The sequence below is a fragment of the Tasmannia lanceolata genome, unplaced genomic scaffold, assembly GCF_043159265.1.
Source record: "Tasmannia lanceolata isolate RefF3 unplaced genomic scaffold, GAP_Taslan_0.1 ptg000012l, whole genome shotgun sequence".
NCBI classification, from domain to species: domain Eukaryota; kingdom Viridiplantae; phylum Streptophyta; class Magnoliopsida; order Canellales; family Winteraceae; genus Tasmannia; species Tasmannia lanceolata.
The window spans coordinates 44435857-44451389 of record NW_027518689.1 but is presented as its reverse complement, the minus strand read 5'-3'; the positions used below and the strand labels follow the sequence as shown (position 1 = coordinate 44451389).

Sequence of the window (15533 nt, the reverse complement as noted above, 5' to 3'; positions counted from 1 at the left end):
GGAAACATCTAAAATGATAATCTGTTTTTTTAATTGGTCCAACAATAATAATGGTAATCCTTTCCAAACTATCTTAGGAAACAAAATAAAAACTTCTTGAAACTGTGCCATATCTTTCAAGTTTTTAAATTTTCCTTTGACGTTTCACATTTCCAAATTTTCCCATTCTACTATCTTTAGGAATTTGCCGCAATTTAAAACTAGCTAAAAAATATGAAATTGCATCCAATTGCATAGGAAAGTTTCAGCCCTCTGAGAAACTTTTCAAAATATGCATCATCAAAATCTTCCACCAATTTTTGGATTGTTGCATCAGGTGGCAACCAATGTTATTTAAAACCTTTGGCCATGTTTGGCCCGCCATCAATTTTTTTTTCATGTAATATTAATGAATAATGATATGGTAATGGAGAATGGAAATTTAAATCTTTGGCCACTTCTAACCCCGTGGTATCGAAGGTACCAAAGACACCCCCTTAGTTTTCAATAAAGCTTGTTATGTGACGGGGTGGATGGGAATGGAGAAATTGTCAGGGGGGTGTCTTTGATGAATTTTAAACTATAGGGAGAAAAGTAAAGGGGTCTACTTAAAAATGTTAGAAAGTTGAGGTGGTGTCTTTCGTACCTTTGATACCATGGGGTTAGAAGTGGAATTTGGCCATAGTTGAGGGGGTGTGTCTGTATTTTTTCCTAAAAAAAATCATTTAATATTAATGAATAATGATATGGTAACCGAGAATGGAAAAGATGGTGGAACCGAACTAATAGCCTTCTCCCACCTTAGCAATATTTTCCTACTTTTTAGGCCATTTGTTTCCTCAAACTGGCAAAACTACCCCTCCTGTACCAGGCGTGGAGGGATTTGTTCGGTTCCACACTAGCAGCACTCAATATCAATTTATCAAGTGGTGAGAGAAGGGCAGGGTGGATTTGGGGGGCATGAATGGAGAGGGTCAGATGTATCTATAAAACGAGGAATGATAGATGCAAGGGTGTCCTTGCATAAATAGCCGGAGAAGGGCTCTTGATTGGATCCACGTTATTTTCGGTAACGTTTTAAAAATAGATGAGAAAGTAAATTTGGTTGCACTTAATGACGTGTATCCAATCAAGAGCCCTTTTCTGGCTCTTTATGCCCTTGCATCTATCATTCCTCCTAAAAAGAAATAGTGAAAAAGTCCATCCTATTTCTATCTTAATTTTAACTCCTATCTTGTGTTTTTCCCGTGGAATGCAAATCATGGCTTGATTATCATGTCATGGTGGTTGTCGTTAGGTCTGCCGATCAAACTCTCCAACTTCAAAGCTGGACCGTGTGGACGGCGATATAGATTAGGCTATAAATCAACTCATTAGTAGAATAAGAACCACAATTTTCACTTGTTGATGCCACTATTCTATGAGGTAATTTCTGGGCAAATTCAATGCTTGTCTCCTCGTAGTTGACTACTTATTCCACAACTCTCTGAGTCTATGCCGCGCAAGCAAAGAGATCCCAAGGCTTCTTATTGTAGAGATTTTATACTGGAATCCAATATTTTTCGTAAAGTATAGTGGCCCACTTCACAGGATGATCCAAACCGTTCATTTGTTCGGTCCTAATGTACATAGGTTCTACCCTGTAGATAAACTCCATAGGATGATCCTAGCACTCCGATCTATAGAGTTTTCTTTAATGTGTAGTCCTCTAATAGATCAGAGGGCTAGGATCATCCTAAGGACATTATCTACGGGTACAACTTATTTATGTTATGGCCTAACTAATGAATGGTTTGGATCATCCTTTGAAGTGGATCCCACTGTACTTTCTGCAAAAACAATGGACTTCACGTGCACTCTCCATATAAAATCTCCTTATTGTAATTGTAAAGCAACAAGAGATTCAAGATTGAGTTTTGAAGGAGAGTTTTCACCTACTCCCACTACTCAAGGATTTGTGAACTTCAGGATTTGCGGCCTTTCTAGGTGCTGTAAGTAAGCTTGGATGCCAAATGATGTAAGAAAGATGACAGAGGAGAGGAGATAGTTGAAGTAAAATTTTGATTTCTTGGGAAAGAAACTGACCATCTCAAAGGTAAAAAATCAATCCTTGCAATTGATTGGCAGAGAAAATAGATAGTACCGTTCATTTGAAACCTTATAAAACCACGCAATAAATCAAGCAAACTTGCTGCAACTCTCAGATAAATTTTAATATTAAAAAACTGGTCAAAATACATTTTATCTCATATAGTATTCTAGAGGTAATTGCATGGCAAAAGACTCCCAAATCTGAGAGGAATTACGGGGGTATTGAGAAAATCCGCCAGCAATTCCGATCAGATCATGCACATGTTAACCTGAAAGTAGAAAATAAAAGCATACAAGAAGATGAACACAGAGATTTACGTGACTCAGCCAAGATGCTTACGTCTGCAAGTGAGAACACGATATTCCACTATGAGAAAAACAATATGTAAGGATTACAGTGGATTAAAGATCGAACTCACATACCGCAATCCTTACCCTTTTCTTCTCACCAAAGTTCGTACACAAGAGAAGCCCAATAGAAACCCACAAACCCCCCGCCTTCTCTCTCTCTCTCTCTCTCTCTATCTCTCTCTCTCTCTCTCTCTCTCTCTCTCTCCAAGAGAAAACCTACGTTCGATGGTTTTCTCTGTGTAGCCACCGCTCTACAAGGGAAAATTGTTCGGTGGTTTTCTCTGTGTAGCCACCGCCCTACAAGGGAAAATTGTCTCTTGATTTATACCGTAGGTTTCTTGCAAAACCTTAAAAACATAGGAAACCCACTTTAGTTTCCCACCACAACCCAAAGCCTGATTTTATTAGGAAACAACCTAAGTGGGAAACACGACAACTTTCCCAACAATCTCCACCTTGGCTTGTTTCTCAGCCACCTGGATATTTTTTGTTGATGTCCCAACAAGTCCGTTGTTGCCGCAAACCTCCATCGGCCTTCCGAAGTACTAGCCTCATGCTTGTTTTCAAAACTGTCAAAAAAGGATCCTCATACGACCACTCATACGGAACCTGAATGGTTCTTACATCTTCACTCACAAAAAGTGAAAATGAATAGTCCTACATCGACCAAGTGCAAAACCCACCTTGTTCTACGAGTTTTCTAAAAACCTTTGTTGGGTATGTAGTATAACCCTATGTATGTTCTAATATAAGCCCAATAAGATAATGGACTGGTGTAGTGGGCCTACTTGGGCTAGAGTCTGCTAACCAATCAATAACCCTAGTGTATCTCTATATATAGGGGCTAGAGGCAACAAAGTAGGAATTCCAAACTAGATACCTAGGGTGTAATGCTTCAAGCAACCTTGCTTGACTCTAACAACCTTTGCCCCTTCTGAGAAGGGTGTAGGAACTTCACCTATCCCAAGGTGCTTAGGGGGGGGGGGGGGGAATAATTACCTACTTTACACCCTGAGGATTCCAAAGAAGCTTCCCCAATCATAAGAGTTCTTTTCTTGGGCACTCTTGGTAGCCCTACCTAGCTTGAGATTCCATCTCCCTTGGTAGGTCCACCCTGAGGGGCCTTGGCCACCCCTTTGGAGGAGTTCGAATCGCCTGAGGGAACGTCGTGGCACCTACTCATTGCTATATTTGTAGGGTAATTTCTTTCCAAGAGCCTTCGCCCATCTTTGATTAAGGCATAGGGGTCTTGGGGTTAGGGCTTATACTTGCCCCAAATCCGAACACCCCCCCTCCTCCCCTCGGGCCACCCACATTTTATGAGCTCCACATTTCTCGCTTTAAGTTGGATAACAATGATAATCATTAGTTGAAGGCTAGCTGGGTAAAAGGAGGTGAGCCAAATCATGGTCTCTCTTCATGACTCATAGCCAAGGTTTTAAATTTCTACTGAAATCCAAAATTCGGGTTTCGGTCAACCCCGAAACCGAAATTGGGTAAACTCGAAACGTCACAAAATTTCAGGTTTCTGTCAACCTTGAAACCGAAATTGGGTAAACTCGAAACGTTACAAAATTTCGACCGAAATTTCGGTCGAAGTTTAATTTTTCCTGAAATTTCGGTCCGAAATTTAAGGAAAATCTCCAAAAAATATGGATTGTATTCTTTATTTAATATTTTCCTGAAATTTCGGCCCAATTTTGGTAATTTTGTTCAATTTTGTTTTTCAAATGGTAAATATTTTTTTACCGTATTTTATTTTCATTCAAAACGTTGAAATTTTGTACGAGATAAAATATTATTTTATTTGATTTCGTTAGATTTCGTCCGAAATTCTGAAATTTCGGTTTTGGTGAGGAACAAAACGCATTCTGAAACCGGAATTTGACACCTTGCTCATAGCCTACACCATGAGGGGAAGCCTTGGAGCTTGGTTTATTTATAGCCTAATGCTATGACCATCGGCTTAGTCTGCTCACCTTTCATTTTTCATCTTTTCTTTTGAATCAAGCAAGGGAGCATTTCATGGAGGACGGAGGCCAATTCATGGGCCCCGCTCTTCATTCCCTAGCTCACATCTCGGGAAAAAGAGAGGCGTGAAGTTTAGCCAACTCATGGTCCCAACTTCATGGCACTCGGTATGTTTTTTTCTAGGGCTGTAACTTGAGTTGGGTTTTACTCGATGACCTGAAAATAACATGTTGGGTTTAGAAATCATGGGTCTTGGGTAGGGTCGGGTTTTAAATTGGAGAACCTGACTCAATCTTGGGAAGGGCTGGTTTAAGGAAAAAAAACACGAAACCCTACCCGACTCGTATGGGTGTACTGTGACTTTCTTAAATATCTCTTGAATAACATAGCAAATTATTTTCCAATATATTGATACAAGTGTTTGCATTGAGGTGATCGTGTCTGTTATGCGAAAATTTAGTGTCCTTAAATGTAGACACTTGATGGCATACATTTAAAGATTTTTGGCGTGAAGATTTGTTTTTTTTTCTACAATCTTTAAAATTAGTCACTATCCTACACTAAAAAAATGAAAACCCGACCCGAGAAACTATCTTGCGTAGGGTCGGGCTTACGAATCTCATACTATGTTCAATCGTTGAGATTGATGGATTCAATCCAATCGATCTTAGGAAAGATTATAATCGATGAATAAAAAAACTCGTTCAAATAGTACTTAACTTAGTATAACGGTATGGTGTCAGTTTTAACAATCATTTTCACGGAGTATGAGTCCGGCCCCCTGACCAGTTGGAACTAGAGGACGTCTACTCGAGAAAATATATTATTTCGAGGGCGGATTTTTATGGTCAAAGTCTATCTTGTCTTTACTACGAGTTATTTTCCTTGGTTAACAATAATTGTTGTTTTTCCAATATCTGCGGGTTCATCAATTTTCTTTCTCCCTCATAGAGTAAATAAGGTGGTTTTCCTGTAAAAAAAAATATACCCGACCCGACTTGAGATAATTCTCGGGTAGGGTAGGGTTTTGGAAAACCCGACCAGAGTTGTACCCTTACTTTTTTCTCCCCTCATCTCTTTTTCGCTTATTTTTATCGAATAAGACAAGGGAATATGAATCAAGACAAACAAAAAGAAAGGAGGTTGGGTGGTGGGGGTGGGGGTGGGGGATACCCCACTTCCTAATGACTGATTTTTGAGGGATTTATGTCCCAGCTTGCACATTAATCTCCCATTCCATGCGCTTCCCCCATTCCTAGTAGAGACCAACATAAGTTGGGCGGGGTTGGCGCCTAATACCTTCCAACTCTGTAACTAGAATGCGGATCCAACTTTGGGAAAGCAAGACGTTTCTTATAATAGAGTCATTATGGGTCCTAGACCCTAACCTAGGTGGCGATTCTACCCCATTTTCTTAAGGGTATCCTACTTGTCCGGTCGCATAGGGAAAGTCGAAGGGAAGCCTCACTAGCTCCTCCCTTGAGGGGTACTGAGCTAGGAAGCGTTGTAGGATCTATTGACGAAAGGCCCAACGAAAGACGTCCTCTTAACAATCTGCAGTAATCAATGATTCATAAATGATAAACCAAACCGACACCCCCAAGTGCCTCAAAATAGGTAAAGCAAAAGGGACCCAGCGTATGGAGGCCCCAGCGGGCCCCACAATCACTCATCCATTCGGACCCTTGATCATGGAGGGAGACTCTTCAAACGTCCTAGCTTGGGAAAGTGGATCGAACATCATATTCGAAATTCGAGATTGTTGCAAGGTTATTCATACACCCTTCTCACATATGTACATCTCCACTAACAGAAAGGCTGACGAGTTATTGAAAGCCAGAGTCTGATAAACAATGTGTGGGGGAGATCCATTCCACTTTTGCTCAGTCACGCTTGGCTAGGACTTTCTTAACCCGTTTGGATATCCCTTGGATTTGGATTTGGATTTGGATTTGGACTTTTGGGAATATGTAGATTTGAAATGTAATTTTTCTAAATCCATATGGTTGTTAAAATTGTGTTTGGATGGCCACGTGAGGATTTGAATTTCAAATCTAATATTTCCAAATCTCATGTTTGGATCCTCTTTGGATTTTAATTAAATCTCACAAATCCAAAATCCCCCTATCTTTGTTTTAATAGTGGCATTGCTCCCTTCGTTGGAATAATGTATTTGGTTCTAATTTTCTAGCCTACAAGGAGGTACAAGCGCTCTAAACAAAATGACCACAATAAAAAGAACCAGGCCTTAATCAAGGCCTCATTAACAGCACTTGAACATTTTTGTTGTTTAACCAACTGGATATGTGTTCTCTAACGAATGCTGTACGAATATTTTTTCAATGAACGGTGTAGGAGTCAAGACAGCTTCTTCCAAGTTTTTCAACAAAAAATTGCAACAGATCACACCCACTTAAACAAAAGAATTACTAGCATTTAGAAAAAAATTATCTCAAAACACATGTGACAAACCGTGACACGCCCATTAGTTTGATGGCTTTGAATCCATACTTTACAAGAGTGTGCAAACAATATTTCCAACTTAAAATCTATAGTCAGGAATCCAAATTGCTCAAATCTTCAACCATACTTCTGAATTCTCCAGATGATTGGAAACCATAGCAGAGAACATCGATAATTGACCTGTAATAGAACCACTAAAATAATCTGGTGCATGTAGGAGAACCACCAATTTAACCTGCACAATATCCAATAACAATTATTCCAATGATTAAACATGCTTTCCAATAGCTTAGGTTGAACCTGCTAATACCTATACAGAGGAGTCAAGGAAACCCCATCAGAACAAGCAGTTAAAGTGAACTGCTAGTCTTTCCTAACGAGCTAATTGATAACAACATTGTACAACATAATAGGCCGAGATCCATTAACTGAACCCATTAGGAAAACAAATGACTATGACCTTGTAAAGAGAGATTCTTGTGCAAGCACTCCACAAAGTGTAAATAACCCATTAGGATAACAGATAACTATGACCTTGGAAAGAGAGATTATTGTGCAGGCATTCTACAAAGTGCAAATAACTCTGTAGGAGAACAGATAACTATGACCTTGAAAAGAAAATTTGCTTGTTTTATGCTCTATTTTTTATGAATAATAATCCATTCTCATTCATATTAAGACCATCTACTTCAAGCTCCTCTCAGGACCTTTATTTTTCCATCTCTTGGATGAATTTTTGTTTAATGAAATTCATAAAGAAATTATCAGATTCCTTTGGAGGAGCTTACGAGCTAATAAAAGGTATAGTTTTTATACTTCAATAAAAAAAAGTATAATTCAATAAAAAGTATAGCTTCAATAAAAAAAAACAGAACATAATTCTCTCCAAACAAGACAAACGATAGGCATTAATAATTGACATGGGGATTATCAATGCAACCATAGATTACAGATTTTAATAATTCAGCCATAGATTGCAACTTCAATAGAAACGTGTAGTTTGTGCAGAACACAGATAAAACAAGTACCATAGCTTGAGAATATGATAGGATTTCACACCCACTGTTTTTGGTGTTTCATCGAACTACATCGATCCATACACAAATGTGTGTGTGTGTGTGTGTGTGTGTGTGTGTGTGTGTGTGTGTGTGTGTGTGTGTGAAGTATGGAGTATGGGACAAGAAAGATATATTTGATAATGCAATTGGCGATCAATAAACAAATAAAGTACCAAGAGGATAAATGGATTCACACCAGACTAAAGTACCAAGAGGATAAATGGATTCACACAAGACCCACTCATGCGAAAGTAGCAATAGAATTCTAAGATCACAAACAAACATGCAATTTCTTAGGGAAATCAATAACACTAGCACCAATTCAACTTCCCTTAGATAATCATTCATTGAAATACAACAAAACCAGGTCAATGACCTGTCCACAAACAGTAGACTAGCAGAAAATACATGCATATCAAAGCATTAGCAATCTACTGAAACATGCACACAATTGTGATGATTCAAAGTTGTACATATAGCAACTAGAAAACATGATTCAATGAGACCAAACACCACATTGTTGAGGAGTAATGTGATGTCCATGGATATCTTGATGAACCATAATAAAAATACATGCTTGGTACCTATTCTGATACAAAAATAAGAAGAAAAGAACAGGGAAACTAGCAAAACAAGGCCAAAATAAAGCCATGAGAAGAAGAAAAGAATACAAAAACTAGATGATCCTATTATGAGGCATGCTTCAACAAAACCTTGAAGATTTGCCTATTATTGACTACAATTGCTTATCCCTCTACGGAGAAAGTACAGTATGTGAACTCAAAGTAGGTGTGAGGAACACTGTTTTAATATCTACCAAAGTAAGAAAGAGATCGAGGAAACATATCTTGGTTAAAGTTTGCCATAGGCTAATTAGTTAATGATACCTTTTGACGAGGCACAATAAGCTCATAGGATATGATGCACAACCCTTGTATTTGTGGCCTCTCTTATATCGTATTACTCTTTTTTCTGTCTGTACATTCACATTGTAAAGAGTTGGAGTTCGAAAGCAACAGATTTAGCGAGAGCCTCTATTTGTCTCATTTCTTTGAAATATTTTTGAAGATTCAACCTGGTATCTTCATCTTCCCAATAGGTAGAAAAAGGAAGCCTCCATATATCATCGCAACGCCATACACTAATAATCTCTAAAGAGGGCAATGAAAATGCCTGTTTGCAAATGCACCTCAATCGCCCTAAATCGTGAAGTTCTAAAATCCGTAGCTTTGGGAGTGCATATTTCTGTCCATCATGCTGGTTGCAAGTATCTCCGTTTTATTCTCATCAACCATCTTTGCTGCAAATATCTCCTCCATATTGGAACAATTCGATACATGGATTTCTTCAAGGTTGTCTAGTTGTTGAAGCAAATAATGTGGGATGAGACTCTTCAATCCCTTACAATAAGCCACAGAGATCTTTTGTAACTTAGGAACCATTCCTTCCCAAATGTTCTCTACATTCTCAATATCTCCAAGGTTTAATTCCTCTAGATTCAGAGACCTACTCTTTCACGCTCCATGCGACTATGAAAACTTTTTAGTCTTTTCAACCAAGTTGAATCCAAAGGAAAATAAGCAATGCTATGAAACCTAATTAGAAGATAATGTATGCACTCTAAATGTAGTAGCTCCTCCAACGTCACACTTCCCTCATCCTCCTCCCCTTTCAGATTCCACCCATAATCACTCTCATGCATGTCTAGTACCTCCAAACTAGACAACCTTGACATCGTGTGTGCTTCAATTCTTTTTAGCTTATTCGTCCGTGATAGATTCAATAGCGTTAGATTATTAAGTTCTCCACCTCTTTTGGCAGTGATTCAATATTTGTACAACTTAAATTCAAGACCCTAAGTGCTTTCAAACCTAGAAAGATATCCTTAGGAATCTTCATAATAGGATTATCTTGCAGAAATAAAGTTGATAGCTTAGAACATCTGGCTAAAATGTAGAAATCTCACTTGAACCCCCACTAGCAAATGAAACTCTGTTAATTGATTCATGCAACCCTTCCTTTGTGATCTTACTTAAGCCCATGTTAGATTGGACAAAGAATGTACTCCCATCTTTTTGACGAGGACGGGATCCATAGTGCAACATCGCGAACAATGTCGTGCATTTTTACACTTCCTTCATCTTTTCCGGGTTCCAACGTGCAAGAATCCTTGAGCTTTTCAATCAAAGCAACCCCACTATCTAAGGATTCTTCTAGATTCATTGATTCATCTATTAATCCCTCGGCTCTCAAATATTGTATGAGCTCACCTTCTTTAATATTAAAATCGTCAGGAAATAACGAGCTATACAAGAAGCAGGGTTGGATGTTCTTACCTTGTAATGAGTCATAGCTCCATTTCAAGGGCAAAAATACCTCCTTCTCTACACGTTCAATAGTCGGTGCCAACATTCGCAGTCTTCTCAAGGCATCCCTCCACAACTCGACCCTTTTCTTTCCTCTCATAGAGCTACCGACAACCTTAATTGCTAGTGGCAAACCCTTACACTCTCGAGCAACCGCCATTGCTAGAGATTTTATCTCTTCAACATCAGGCAGCTCTCCGACATGTTCACTAAACAACTTCCAACCCGCTTTATTGTTTAGAGCGTCGACTTTAATGTTTTCATTTGTCCCCATCTGGTTACAAACAGCCAAAGATCTTGTTGTTAATATAATCTTACAACCCATAAGATCTTGTGGAATGCCCACTTTGTCCAAATCTACTTTCTCCCATACATCATCCAAGATCAAGAGAAATTTCTTCTCTTTCTTCAATCTTTCCAACAATACAGTGGCCCATCTTTCCTTGCTTTGGTTCTCCAGTACTTCCTTGAATTTCAATCTGTCAGCAATTTGCAATTGAATCCCATGCAAGTCTGTGATGCTTGACACAGTGACCCAAATGATAATATCAAAGGGTTGTACCGAGAAGGTGCGGTCACCCATCATATTGTTCAAGTTACTTATCAGAGCAGTCTTTCCTACTCCTCCCATGCCATAAATTCCTATTTTTCTGATGTGGTCATTCAAAACAAGCTCCATGAGACGATCTAATAACTTTGATGCAGCATTCTGATCCATAATTGATGGCCCTGGTATCTGCTGGACAGGTTCTAGCCAAGTATTAACCACCAAACCTGTTGGAAAATTGGCAGAACCTATAAGCTGGTTCACCTCTTGGATCTCTTCCATACTACTTTTGCTGAATTTAAAGCGCAAACAACAATTTGGAAAACACCCACAAAGATGTTTCAGTCTGGCTGTGGTATCTTTCTCCACTGAATTCACTTGGCCTTCGATATTATTGACCTTTGTTAGCCACTCTTTCACTGGTTGTGCTGCTACTTTTCCTTGTTTATCGGCTGATTCAAGATCTTCTTCTATGTTTTTCTTGCAAACTGTAAGTTCACTCATCTTTTCGCGAAGAGAGTTGGTATTTGCGTGGAATTTGAAGAAGATATTGATCATTGAATAGATTTTGTTGCATGTAGTCTTACCAACATCAACTACGGCCAACTCCACAACTTGAGATGCCATTCTTTCCGATGACAAACACACTGAATTGGGGAGGAAAGATACTTGAAGAACAACGTTTTTTGGCTTTAAGTTTCAGAGGGAGGATAAAAGCAGCACTGATAAAGAAATGAAAAAAGTGGTCTAAGCAAATCCCTATACAAGAGCGACAATAATTCAACAAATTGCTTTTTCTTACACAGTAGGAGAAAGAGTAAAGGTGATTGAACCACCACTTTTATTATGCTAAAGCTAAAGATAAAGCTAAAGTTTATGTACAACAGAGAGGTAATAATGCAACGAGAGGAATATTCTAGACTGAGGGGTACCGTTAGCATGTGAATTTTGAATTCTCCTTTTAAACCGTTTGGAAAAACCCCGTAACTTTACCTTCTATTACAGCCTAAGAGCACTCCTCTTTGGAAAGAATAAAAAACCAGTACATAAACAGTTAGGGCCCGTTCGGATAAGCGGATTTTAGAATCCAAGTTTTTAGTTTGAAAACAGTGTAAAAGAGGGTTCATGATCAAGCTGTTGTATGATGTCCTGACAGCGTTTTTTGGATTTTAAGTGAGAAATTCAGGTTTTAAAAATCTCTCCTGCATCCTGAGATTTCTAAAACCTGGAGATATGGGAGGATTTGACGGCTGGTCAGCTTCTTCTCTTGTCTCGTAGTTACAATTTTGAAGAAGTCCCGGATTCTGAAATCCATGTATTTAGGGGCTGTTTGGATATGTGGATTTTAGAATCCAGGATTTCTTCAAAATTGTAGCTAAGAGACAAGAGAAGAAGCAGACTAGCCTTCATTTTTTTACTCATTTTTTACTTCTCGACCTTCTTCCCCGTCAGTAAGAGAGCAGCAGATCCTCCCATATATCCCGGTTTTATAAATCTTAGGATGCAGGAGAAATTTTTAAAACCTGAATTTCTCACTTAAAATCAAAGAAACACTGCCAGGGCAGCATGCAGCAGCTTGATCATGAACCATCTTTTACACTGTTTTCAAACTAAAAATATGGATTCTAAAATCCGCGTATCCAAACAGCCCATTAGTCTAGCCGAGTTTTTGAGCTTTTTAATTATGCTTAAGATGACCAAAACTAAGGGCTTTTGTGAATTTATGATAAATGTGCGTGTAATTCCTTGGAAAGAATAGCAGCAAAATTACAGTTGGAGCCTCTTTCCATTTGCATGCATTTATCATTGGGAAATAAGGAGAAATAGGATTCTAAGCAAATCCCCTGTGCAACAACACCAATAATTCACAAATTGCTTTTAGCCCAATTGGCTGTGAGAGAGAGAGAGAGAGAGATTATGCCTGTTTGTGTGGAATTAAAGCTATCCACACAAAGGGCATCTCTTTAAAGGTGGGTAAAGGAGATGATTCAACCCTCCTACTTTCTGAGTCTTGGCCACCATCCATTTCGAATCGGACTGTCCACCGAAGCTTCTTAGGTCTTACTTACAAAAGGCAGAAAAATAAAATGCTTGCCGTTTTGAGTAGGGCATTTAAATATTGCAAAAGTAGCTCTCATGAAGAGAGCTACTTAGCGTTGAGCACCTGTGTAACATATGCTGTGAAAACGGAGAATTTATACAATGGGTGGCCGTGAAAACACGTGAAGTCTAAAAAAGTAGGTACGGCCCACTCTAAATGATGATTTTTGGGGCACACCATATTCAGATCAGTTCAGATCAGAGGGTTAGGATCATCCTATGGAAATGATTTTTGGGGCACAACCTGTTTACGTTGTGCCCAAACAGATGAACGGTTTGGATCATCATATGTAGTGGGCCGTATCTACCTTTTTAGACTTCACGTGTTTTCACGGCCACCCATCATATAAATTCTCGTGAAAACAACCAATACTTCTCCAAAAGCTAAAGCAGGTGGAGTGGTGTTATTTAATCATTTATACTTCATCGGTCCCTCTGCACATGTGGCCCCCTCTTTTTTTGGGTTAGCCTTACACGTGTATTTTTTTTAATATTAAGGAGTTGTGAGTTTGGAACCCAGAACTCATAGCTCTAATACCATGTGCATTCCAAAAGCTAAAGCCATTCGAGATGGCGTTATTTAATCCTTTAATATGCCACCTAAGGGTGTCAATTTTGGCTCGGGCTCGGAAGCTCGGCTCGAATCCTTAACGAGCCGAGCCGGAGTTAGGCCAGGCTCGGCTCGGCTCGGTTCGTTAAGGCTTGTTAAGAATTTAATATATTTAAATATATATATTATATATTAATATATACATTAAAAGGGTTGTCCATGAAGTGAAAAGGGGGGGCAAAATATGTCACTTCATTTTTGGAACCCCATTTGTTACTATGACCACCCCCTATAGTGTAAAAAAAGTAGTCAAATTACACTAGTAGGGCTGTCCAGGGAAGATGAGGGGTGTGAAAATAATATAACCCGAGCTCGGTAAGACCGAGCCGAGCCCGAGCCCGAGCCGAGCCTCACTTGTGAGCTTAACGAGCCGAGCCTGGCCAAGCTCGGCTCGGCTCGGCTCGTTTACACCCCTAATGCCACCCAACGGAGTACGTAGCCATGAATGCTTAGTTATGACTTTCTATGCCCATTGAAAGGATGTCTCCATCAACATCTATAGACATCTGTCTAGAAAAGACCAAGTTATTGTCATCAAACACTTAGTATTACCAAAAAACAAATTGCCACCGATCACTGTTACATCTTCCACCTAAATCCCCTTATTACCCGAAGTCGGATGTAAGAATGAGGAACAAACAGATATTGGGGAGAATAAGCTCAACCTGGTCACAAATTGTTCATCCCAGTAAAATAAGTTCAGCCTGGTCACAAATTTCTAAGCCCAATAACTCTGGTCATGGTGCCCCCACACTACTAGAGGACCTTAGGACCCCATTTACATAGCCAGACACACAGGCACAGTTAGTGGAAGCAAAATCAACATATAGATTACTTAAATGGGTACATGAAGAATATCATTAAGAAAAAGAGTAGCCCTCATTGGTCAGATTCCATTAAAGATGGCACATAAAATTACGATCTTGACTGTCTTTAATGGAATCTGACCAATAAGGGTGCCCTTTGCCCCCTTTTTTTGCAAGGGCCCCCTGTGAATAAAATCAGATCTCACACAGGACCTTTAGATTGATTAAGCCTAATTTAGGTAAATATAATTGATTTGGTAATTAGCTTCAGATTAGTATTAGTGAAATCTCTTTAATTTCATCAGAGAGGAACAAACGACTACGTGGAGGAGATTAAATGCCACCCTGACTCTTACAGGAGACAATGCATCACCAATATAGAGTGCTAAGAGACAAGCGCGGTAAATCCCAAGACTACTAGCAAAAAAATCTCCTTTTTTCAAGTTGTTTGGGTGGAGACAAAAGTCATGCCACATGGCAGACAAGAGAGAGACAAGGCACGTAGTCTCTTAGTAGTTTTGAATCAAAAGATGCAACCAAACACCACTAGTAAATAGAATGCCACCCGAAAACCAACCAAAATGCCTAGTAAAACCTAGAAATTGTGCAAGTTAGTCTAGTGTGCAAATCAATATCGGATTTTAGTTGAAATTTGCTTGTAAATTGTAGTCTAAAAGGTTTTATACTGGAAACCAATAATTTGTAGTCTGTTTGGTTGCCGAAATTTTTTTGGTTCTTGGGATTTTTGTGGAACAAAAAACTTCCTGGGAGATTTGTGGGAAAAAAAACTCCCTGAAAGTATCCCGGTAAAATAAAAATCCCATGTTTGGTTGACCGGACTATGGTGGGGAAAAAAAAATGCTTTGTTTGGTTGCTTGAACTGTGGGGAAGAAAAAAAAAAAAAATCTTCTACAAGCTTATTTTTGGTTCTTGGGATTATTTTGGTTCCTGCGAATTTTTTTTCCTTCCTCGGGTTTCGTGCGGGGTTATTTTGGTTCCTGGGATTATTTTGAGCCTACCAACCAAACATGGGTTTCCTGCAGAAATTCCACAAAAGTCCCGAGAATAAAAAAAAATTCCGGCAACCAAACGAAGACATATCTAGGAAAGGGCCTTTGTAGGTGACCTTAAACTTTTAGTGTGTAGAAAAAGTTGGAAATTTTAGAAATATTTTTCCTTTCCAAACTTTTT

The 15533-nt window shown here is 39.0% G+C and overlaps 1 protein-coding gene across 2 annotated transcripts; it reads right to left on the bottom strand.

The window, feature by feature from the left end:
* Positions 1-6696: 6696 nt before the first annotated feature.
* Positions 6697-11673, bottom strand: LOC143888336 (disease resistance protein At4g27190-like). Of its 2 annotated transcripts, none has more exons than XR_013254532.1 (2): positions 8801-9122; positions 6697-7090 (listed from the first exon to the last, which is right to left on the bottom strand). XR_013254532.1 is itself a non-coding variant. In XM_077392718.1 (2 exons), the coding sequence occupies exons 1-2, from the start codon at positions 11451-11453 to the stop codon at positions 7086-7088; spliced, it is 1209 nt and encodes a 402-aa protein (XP_077248833.1). In that variant the 5' UTR covers positions 11454-11673; the 3' UTR covers positions 6697-7085. The 2 variants fall into 2 exon arrangements, 1 of the variants encoding a protein (XP_077248833.1); XM_077392718.1 differs by lacking the exon at positions 8801-9122 and adding an exon at positions 10250-11673.
* Between the last annotated feature and the right edge of the window lie 3860 nt (positions 11674-15533).

Excerpts from the sequence above, each read along its gene's own strand:
- LOC143888336 (XM_077392718.1), bottom strand. The coding sequence starts at position 11,453 with ATGGCATCTCAAGTTGTGGAGTTGGCCGTAGTTGATGTTGGTAAGACT.